This window comes from Protomyctophum parallelum, assembly GCF_964188405.1.
Source record: "Protomyctophum parallelum genome assembly, chromosome: 22".
NCBI classification, from domain to species: Eukaryota; Metazoa; Chordata; class Actinopteri; order Myctophiformes; family Myctophidae; genus Protomyctophum; species Protomyctophum parallelum.
In genome coordinates, this window is record NC_139714.1 from 23,374,161 (window position 1) to 23,384,647 (window position 10,487).

Here is a 10,487-nt window from a genome sequence, read left to right on the forward strand (position 1 = left end):
CGTATCACAAACTTGTAGATCTGCTATTTTCAAAATATCTGTATACATTTGAAAACTTGAAATGAGACATTCTGCATAATGAGTACTTTTGTTTGGTACTTTAAATACATTTCGTTGCTAATACTTTTGCATTTTGAATTCCGGACTTTCATTTGTAACTTGAGTATTTCTATAGTGCAGTCAGTATTGATGCTTTTACTTAAAGGACCACTTCACCACTTTTCAACTTCTCTTCCTATAATTGGTCCTAACTAATGTTCATAAATAAATACCACCATTTTTTCCTACTCAGTCTGTGTCTCATAGGAAGGCTGTGGGCAGTTCAGAAATCCGTCCACCAGCGATGGTGAATCCAAGCTAATAGTAACGACAGGCTGCAAAAGTTGAAGCCATCGTTCTCACGATAATAAAAATGTAAATATATTTTATATAAAATGTTTATATAAAAAAATATCTGCCTAATGATGATGTCACTGGTGGACGGGTGTCCGAACTGCCCAAAGCCCTCCTATGAGACACAGACTGAGTAGGAAAAAAATGGTGGTGTTTTATCATGAACATTAGTGACATTATATGAAGAGATGTTGAAAAGTGGTGAAGTGGTCATTTAAGTAAGAAGATGTGAGTACTTTTTCCACCACTGGTGATTCATACACCCGGACAACTCAATGGAATCTATCAGTGTTGCTAATGACAAACTACAAGTGTGAATAACAGCTTCCTCTGAGCGATGGAGAGCAGCTGCTTGATGATCTCGCTGTAGAACAAACCTCCTTCTGGCGCTCCGACAACCCCACAGAAACCGCAATTAGAGATGCTATTCCTCTAAACACATCTCCGCAAACAAAGGCAAAGCTGAAGCTGATTGTTTAATTACTGGTGCTGCTTCCCCATGTTACCATGGCAGCTTGACTCCCGGTGCACGCCCGATGGATGCGCGGCTCGCTTGGCGACCGGCGAGTGATTATAGGTCTTGAACCGGAGCAGGCAGACGTCGTGCCATTACCCTATAGATGAGTGAACCGGAGGTGATGCTTCACTTCAGTCCAGAACATAGCCTGAAAGTATTGAGTTGACACAGCTTTTCTTGGTATATATAGGGGCGGATCAAAGTAGCGCTGGAAACGGATGCCGGCTCCATATTGGTTCACCAATCACTACCTTATGTACCCGCCTTTTTCTTTCTTTTTTTTTGAGTGGTGCAACCACTCCAAGGAACAGCAATGTCCGTGTCCGCCTATGTGTCGTCCACCTATGTATGTGACGTTAATGAGCACGAGTATGACTATTAGTACCAGTAGGGGCGCTGTTGTCCAGAAACAGAGAGAGAGAGAGCTGCACTGTTGCCTGCTAATGAGAGAGGTGGGGGGGTTGCACCACTCAGTTCACAAGGGTGTGATCTTTTTTTAACATAATCGCTTTGGTCTCCAAGGCTATAGTCAGACCGTGGCATTCCCTGGCATTGCATGCCGTGTTGATTTGATCTACTAAAACCATGGCGAAAAACGTTCAACGACTACCTTTGTTCACTGACGAAAACTACGTAAAAACAAAATAAAAACTAAGCTATGATGACTGAAACTAAGGCGCTGTTAGCCGAACGAGTTTGTAAACGATATAAAACTTTCCTGCGTCCATATTGCATTTTTTTATGCATGTAGTCCAGACGAGAGCGGTAGAGCCACCCAGAGAAAGCTGCGTGTATTGTAGGCTAAATGCATATGTGGCATTGTGTCATAATCATTCAGTAGGCATGCATGGGCATAATCAACTGTAGCTGATGTTTTTCTTTCTTTTCATTACAAATCATTAAAATTTTAATGACTTTACATAGGCTTACTAATATTCTCATATACCTATCCTCTTCTGCCAGAAGTAGGCTACAAAGTATACATAAGCATGATATTAATAGTTTGCCGATCTTAAAACTCACAACGAGGGGCGGCATGATGCATTGTACACTTATGAGTTTGACTTTGGAGATTGAATATATATTCACTGGTGCGCAACACCTCTGAATGTCAGATAATTGCTTGTTTAGATTGATTCCATTGCACATAGGCTATACAAAAGTATAAAAAAAGAGCAATTGGAAACAGTGAAAACAGGCGGTTTATAGAGGATTATGGACAGTAAACAATGTTTTATCCTACCTTGGGTCTCTCAATGCAAAGCCGTTTTGAAGTTAAACAAAGAATGTTTAATTTCCACCCAAGAAGACGAAGCACTTTGATGAGGTCCATGCGTGCTGTGCAGTGTGCACTGCCAGTCAGACCTGCTTGAGCGGAACGGACAGGTGGCTGTGCTGCCTATCTTGTATAGCCTATATACTAATCTACACTACACCATTTAATAGTAACAATAATGTAGAAGATCAACCGTTTTTTTCTTGTCTTTCCAGATTGGTAATCACCATAATTTAGGCTATATCTGTTCTCCGAAAATAGCTCATCTACAAGCTCACTGCATGGCTGCAGATCGGCTATTTTCGGAGAAGAGATTTATAGACAAATTAGGCCTATTTGCAAATATAAAATAGCTGTGAGTGGATACTGGAGGTGGAAAGCCTGGTGACGTGAGGTTAGTTTGGAGCGGGCGAGGGGACTATTGCGTCACCGTTTCAGCAAATAGGCGGCATTCTCTGTACACATGGAGACGACAAAGTCGCGTCTCCAAACTTTCCCACTCTGGAAGGTGGTTTCAAAATTAGCCGGTTAAGTCCCCCTAAACGCCGTCTCCGCGTGACAGAAGGGGCAGATCGGCTAAATACTTCCCCGCGTAACGCAGAATACGTCCTCGTCTGGATACCCCCTGAGACAATTTTGTCAACAGATAAAAACTATTAAAAAAAAAACAGGTGGTCAGTGGATGTACAACATTTAAAAAAGGTACGGTTGGTGCTTCAAGTGGGACTGTAGAACAAGAGTGGGAACTAGTGGAGAAGAGATCCAGTGGAACTATGTCTTTTAGTTCCACTGGATCTCTTAGGTATTTTATTTGAACTTGCAACGTTTGCAACGTGCAAACTACGCTCGGGTGTTGCACTCTGAAAATAGCAGATCTACACGCTCACAGCTCATTGCGCTGCGACGATGCGTTGTGGGCTTGTAGATCGGCTATATATTCAGAATGCAACCAAGTGTAAAATCAGGCATTACGTCACCATCAAGGCCCGCCAAAATAATTTTTAGTATTTAGTCATTTTAGTAAACTCTAAACTGTAGATTTAGTCAACTAAAAGCTTGTGATATTTAGTCAACTAACACTAAAACAGATGACTAAAATATGACTACAACTATTTTACTCAAAAGGCTATGACTATCAAAATGTAGTGTCACATGTGCCATGCAATTTCAAGGTTATTGACCTTTCAGACCGCGGCCATCTTGCCATCAGAGTTTGGAAGCACTCGTTTCCAGTAAAGCAACGTCCTGCTGCATCCTGCATTATGTGATCATTCAAAACAGGTGCTACGCAGGGCAATTGAGTGATATCTAACGTGCACTTAGAACACTTAGAACAACACTTAGAAAAATAATCACCTGCAAGGAAAGAAATGTAGCTAATTTGTCTACAGTGGATTTTTATGGAACAAGCACTTACGCCGATAGAAAGAGGATAATTCAAGCTTTTCGTACCGCTGCAATGTTGGTGAGTTTGACGCTGTTTAATACAATCAGATAGGACTTTTCTGTTTGGATGAATAGCTGTCAATGGGAAATTGCACCTTGTTAACACCCTGCCATTAACGGTAATAATAATAATAATGTTCCATTGGACCAATATCGGATGCAGTCTACAGTATATGACAATTATGACATACTGCCAAACCACCTCCAGGTTCCTGGTCACATAAAATGAACTGCCATGACAGGTCTTGTGTTCAGTTACAGTATAGCAAACATAATTGTCTGTCTGTCTGTCTGTCTGTCTGTCTGTTATATACATACAGTAGAGTAGACATACAGGGCGAGATTTAGACCGTGCAAAAACCAGGTGGTATTACAGAATTTGCTCAAACCGTGACATCGCTCTGTGCCCTTTCATATTATGGAAGCTGTGCTGTATTTTGCGTGTTGTATTTCGGGTAAAAGCTACAACTGTACCTGGAGGAGGACGTGGGTTCGGTCGTCTGTCTCTGGATCTTGACCTGCTGGCTGAGCTTCTCCTTCAGAGCCGTCTGCACGTCTGCAGGGATGTCCGGAGACGTCTGGCTGATCTTCATGGCCGCCTCCAGAAGCTTGACGGTGCTCCGTTTGTTCACCTTCACTTCTCGTTCCGGCGGCTGTTGCTTCTCCACCTCCGGCGCTTTGGACGCCGTGACGGGCTGCAGGGGGCTGGCCGGGCCTGCAGGGGGCGCCTCGGGGAAACCGACATGGAGGACATTTTCTGTATGGGTGGACAGAGCCTTACTCCTCCAAATGGGCCAGCACAGCTTCCAAAAGACAAAGAGAGAGACTACCAACAAGGCGAGGCCACAGAAACCCACGACCACGGCGAGGAGACTAATAGAGATGTCTACATATAACCAAAAAAAAGACAGAGCCAAAGAGAAAGACGAGGAGATAGGGGGCGAGCGGTGGACATTATATGACAGACACACATGCAAGAGAGAGAAGGAGAAACAGGAGAGAAGGCAAGCTGTGAGAGAGAGGTGGCACCTGTTTGACAAGGCAGGATGATGTTAAATCAGACATTCGGCATCAGTCAAGGATCTGCTGCAGAGTATCACATTCACAGGCTGAATCAACATGAACCAAAAATCTAATAAAATAATCTCTTGTCCCTAAATGATGTGAACACAGTTACTGCACTTTCCTTATTATTTCTACAAGAACAATTCATATACATAGCTATATGAATGAGTAAAATAAAGTTCAGCGTAGTTAATTTGCATTGCTCTTTGAAAAAGCTGAAATGATGTGTTTTGTAATATATATATAATTATATATATAATAATAAAATATGAAACGCAGAATTAATCCTCACAAAGACTGTCCAGAAAATAATTAAATACGAGTGAGAAAGAAAGAAAGAAACAGTGTGTTTCTTTAGTCCAACCGCATGCACCATAGTTTATAGCCTATTCCACCTGTTGCCATTGCCACAAAACAACTTTTGAGTGCAGCTATCTACTTTGTGTTAATTTAATAGTCTCATTCAAATACATTTTACAATATTTATTGATGAAATTAAGTTCAAATAGTAGACTACCCAATGTTACATTATAGAACCGATCTTAGAGTAAACTAATATCTTATGGCTTCAATCAAATTATTAAACATTTGAAGGAATTCAGTCTTTTCTATCATTATGAGAACAATCTTGATTTAATATTATTATTTTTATTTATTTTTATTGTATAGATGGTATTTACCTGCGTTCCTTTTACCTGTTATGTTGCTCTCCAGGGGGAATATATCCGAGCATTTCTCCCGATCTACGTGCCCTGCGAGACACAGTTCCGTGACTATTTGGAGAGCCTTTTGGCACAGGCTCACGCTGTCCGTCGTCCGGACACCCATGTCTCTCCTGTTAAGCCATTGCACGGTAGAGGACGAGCCGGCAGGGCGCTGATTCATTTGGGGCATCGGAGTGCAGCCTCTCCACGCCAGATGTCTGAAAGAATCGATGCGTCCTCCTCATCCATGTCCACCAGCTATAGCGCTGCTGCGCGTAGAGGAGAGGAGACGAGCGTGCATGACTCCACGCGCGCCCTGTGCATTAACGACAATTGTTGTAGGCTCGATCCTTTAGTGCACGGTGGTGCGTGCACTCCTCCGCCTCTGTCCAATAGGAAATGCGCATTAGTTTGCTCAAATTAATCTATATATCCACTGGGCCATGGGGGAAAGCCGTGAAGTCAGATGGCTTCTTGCAAAGCACATGTATAGGCCTATGATGCAGGAAACAACTTTGGTAACTTATAGGTAGGCCTACGCGAAAAAGAAAAAAAAGAAAGAAAAAGAAAACGGCCGTGGTCACTTTTAACTTTAATAACGGGGAAACATTCTGAAATGATATAGGCTATTTAGACTATAGGCTATTTTAGACTCAGTCTAGAATAGATCAGTGGAAAAGTGATGCATGCGCAATTTTGCATAGCCTGCCATGGCAATCCCTGCCACATACTAGTGTAAATACCATCTTATTGACAGGCTCCATGACCATGTGGTCCTTCAATTGGCTCCAGTGGTCCACCAACTGGCTCCATCCATTGGCTCAAAAGCATTGTGGCCCTGCAGTGCTTCTCAAACCTTTTAGCCTGTGACCCAAAAGAGACATTTGAACTAGTGAAAATAGCAGATCTATAAACTCACAACGTGTCGTTTCACGCCGCATTGTGAGTTTGTAGATCAGCTATTTTCACTACTGCATTTGTTTTCTCATTTATGGAATTTCTTAGATTTTCCGTCCGTCTGTGTACAGCTAATCTCCGGCACTGTTAACCCGGTCGATGCCAGATTTTGCACACACACCTGGATGCCAACGATGAACCTCTGCCCCAAATTTTCCAGAACGGCCTGTTATAGCGCCACCAGGAGGCCGACTTTTGAAAAAAAAATATATATTAGGCTACTCCTCCAGATTCTGTCCAAAAATTCTGCAAATCGTTACACAGCATCTAGTCATGTGTTCAAGACGGATCTGTCCGATATTTCAGATTCCATCCTAATTGGCATCCATAGCATGCAATTTACGTGAAATCTATCAGGGACTTTCCTACTAGGCTGAGGAATATATCTCACCCTTTTCATATTGGCCTATTATAGCACCACCAGGAGGCCACAACCTGACCTGCCCTGGTGGAGACATGTGCCCCGAGGGGCACTTTTTCTAGTTTACTTTAGTTTTAGTTTTGTTTTTTTACTTTTTCGGGAATGTTTTTTGAAAATGCAATGCAATGTGAAAAGGGTGCCATTTTTTCTTACGCCTTGGATGGCAATTGGATGATTTTAGGAATTTTGTTCCAAATTTCACGCTGCGTTTATAATTTGAGGCATTTTGTTCCAAAAATGTGTTTAGCAAAAATCCACCTGTTGGTGGCACTATAACAGGCCAAGGTAAAAAGGGTGGGATGTATTCCTCAGCCTAGTAGGAAAGTCCATGAAAGATTTCACGTAAATTTCACGCTGCGTTCATGATTTCAGGCTTTTTGTTTAAAACGGGCCAATCCTGCAAACTTGTTAGCCAACTTGGATGGAATATGAAATATCGGAAAGATCCGGCTTGAACACATGACTATAGAGATAGTGTGTAACAATTTGCGGAATTTTTGGACAGAATCTGGAGGAGTAATATCAAAAAATGTTTTTTTCAAAAGTCGGCCTCCTGGTGGCGCTAGAACAGGCCGTTCTGGAAAATCGGGGGCAGAGGTTCATCGTTGGCATCCAGGGAGTGTGTGTGCAAAATTTGGCATCAACCGGTTTAAATGGTGCCGGAGATTAGCTGTACACAGACGGATGGACACACACACGGACGGGGTGCAAAACATACTCTCTCGGCCTGGTGGAGACAATAACAAAAAATAAAGGGGCCCATAAAAATTGATCCGCGACTCAACCTTGGGTCCCGAACCGGTGATGGCAGCCTATAATTATGGATGACATCCCAGTCCCTCTGAATCCAGCGTGGCTTGTCTGAAGTCACGCATTGTATGTAGATCCATTCCGAAGCCTTTAGTGCGGTCATTGAAGTCATTGAATTTAGAGTTCCCCAGACGATTGGTCACCAGTGAGATCTCTGATCGCTGGCATATCTTGATGCCGCACTGCCAACAGTATAAATGATGTTAATTGTCTATTAATGAATTACCTCTGAATTGTAATGGACACTCGCCATTCTGATAGGATTTGTGTGCATATATAAATCAGTTCTGGAACCTACTCGTGGCATCCTGTGATTCCTGTGATGAATATTTCATACCAGAATCCTTGCCAATGACCCTCTTGTTCATTGCAAATTCATCACATTGTGAATTCTACTGCTGTACGATGAATTATCTTGTACAAATGGCGCATCTGTGCTCCCACGGCGCTAATGACACTTAATTCATGTACAGAACCGATTGCCGGACCTGATGGAGGTGACTTGCAGAGAGTGAGTGAGACTGTCTCCTAGACAACGTTATGTCGTGTGTGTGTGTGTGTGTGTGTGTGTGTGTGTGTGTGTGTGTGTGTGTGTGTGTGTGTGTGTGTGTGTGTGTGTGTGTGTGTGTGTGTGTGTGTGTGTGTGTGTGTGTGTGTGCAGAGATGGGCAGTATTTGAAATACATGTATTTGAAATACTTTTTTGTATTTTGTAATTTGTATTTCGCTGAGATGGAAGAAATGAGATGTATTTTGTATTTAAATATTTTTTTTGACCCAGTATTTGTATTTTGTATCAAAATACATTTTCAATATATTTTGCCCATCAGAGATGGGCAGTATTTGAAATACATGTATTTGAAATACGTATTTGAAATACTTTTTTGTATTTTGTAATTTGTATTTCGATGGGGATGGAAGATGTATTTTGTATTTTGTATTTAGATACATTTTTTGACCCAGTATTTGTATTTTGTATCAAAATACATTTTCAATGTATTTTGCCCATCTGTGTGTGTGTGTGTGTGTGTGTGTGTGTGTGTGTGTGTGTGTGTGTGTGTGTGTGTGTGTGTGTGTGTGTGTGTGTGTGTGTGCGTGTGCGTGTGTGCTATCAGCTTGTGTCAGTTGTAAGAAGGGGCTCCAAGTAAAAAAGCTTGGGAACCGCTGGCCTGTAGTGTCAACAAAGCTTGCAGAATCATCAGGGATCCAAGCCATCCCAACCCAGACTGTTTCAGATGATAACAGACTCAGAGCCACTGGCAACAGACTGCTTAAAAAGCTTCTTTCCCCGTACAATCGGTACTATATACTATGTACTATATCAGTACTATTATCAGTAATATTCTTATTACCTATTCTGCTACATTGTCTGAAGGAAGCCGAACAAAAATACGTAATTACATACCATCCATCCATCCATCCATCCATCTTCAACCGCTTATCCGTAGTCGGGTCGCGGGGGCAACAGCTCCACCAGAGAACTCCAGACATCCCTTTCCAGAGCAACATTAGTAACTTCCTCCTGGGGGATCCCGAGGTGTTCCAAGGCCAGTGAGTCGATGTGATCCCTCCATCCGCGCCTTCTTCTTGGTCTGCCCGGGGGTCTCCTCCCAGTGGGACGGGCCTCGAGGACCTCCCTATAGCGAGACGCCCGAGAGGCATCCTAACCAGATGCCCGAACCACCTAAGCCGGTAATTACGTACCAGTACAGCCTAAACGTAGAGCTCTAGAACGTAGAGTTGTTGTTGTTGTTGTTGTGCCCTTTTCACCTCATGTTCAGCGTGTACATCCCTGGTGAGTTTCTCAACGACGGCCAGCCCCAGGAATTTGAAATCACTGACCGACCCTCTCTACTTCAGCGCATTCTATGCGGACGGGTGTCTGGTCTACTCATATACATGGCATTCTGTTGTCCAAATTCCCTTTAGTCTTGTTATTGAGAGCCAGGTTGTTCTCTTGTGTCAGATGATTCATCTCCCTGTAGGCTGTCTTAATCGCCATCTGCGATCATCAAGCCTATTACTGGTCGTGTCACTGGCAATTTTGGAGCTGTGCGTGGCCACACACGCGTAGGTGTTTTGGGAGGAGGATGGGACTCAGCACACACCACTCGGGGCTCCTGTGCTATGAGGCTAAGTATCCTCAACCACAACACCGTTGTGTTGTTAATGCATGGTAATGTTAATGCATACTGTTGGAAATGCATTTGGAAATACATATAGAGGGCATGCATAACGTGAATGGCAAATTGAGCAAAGTGAGTTTAACGTTGTGTAATGCAACCAGATTGGACTTTTCTGCTTGGATGTGCTTTTTTTACCACTCAGTTGGCTTCACTGCATAACTTCCGGTATTGATGATGTCACGCGCATACCCTCTATTGCATACATTTGAAATGTGGAACGCACGCACGCACGCACGCACAAACAGACACACACACACACACACACACACACACACACACACACACACACACACACACACACACACACACACACACACACACACACTAATAAATGCTTGTGAGCTTGTACTGTAGATTGCTTGTATTGTTTACTTTTGACTTTTTGAACACACTGCTGCAGCAGACGGCCGACATGCTTGATGAACATTGCTCGTTCATTGCACACTGGCTGACAAGTGAACTGAGTGAGGAATGATTAGGTCATTATCATTCAGGGGCCGAAACACGGAGGCTTCCACCCGATCCCACCCTGTGCTGCTGCCTAAAACACAACAAACACTACCAGCATGACACTCAAATTACCGACATAATGCATTGGCTCTCACACAATGAGAGCATCAGAAATCTACACGCATGGCCCCCTTATGAGGTTGTGAAAAAAGCAATGTACGCTATATGGTGATTACCAAGTAGAGTGGTGGTGCTGCTAACGA

General features: G+C 43.0%; 1 protein-coding gene across 2 annotated transcripts in view; it reads right to left on the minus strand.

Moving 5' to 3' along the window:
* syt10 (synaptotagmin X) overlaps positions 1-5,582 on the minus strand; it is a gene marked incomplete at both ends in the record, with an annotated part of 15,674 nt that extends 10,092 nt beyond the window's left edge. The window contains 2 exons of one of the 2 annotated variants that reach the window (XM_083758141.1): positions 4,107-4,518; positions 5,393-5,582. In XM_083758141.1, coding sequence (XP_083614267.1) covers positions 4,107-4,518; positions 5,393-5,582 — 602 coding nt within the window. Of the gene's footprint in view, positions 1-4,106; positions 4,519-5,377 lie in introns of both variants that reach the window. The other variant, XM_083758140.1, reaches the window with a different exon arrangement.
* Between the last annotated feature and the right edge of the window lie 4,905 nt (positions 5,583-10,487).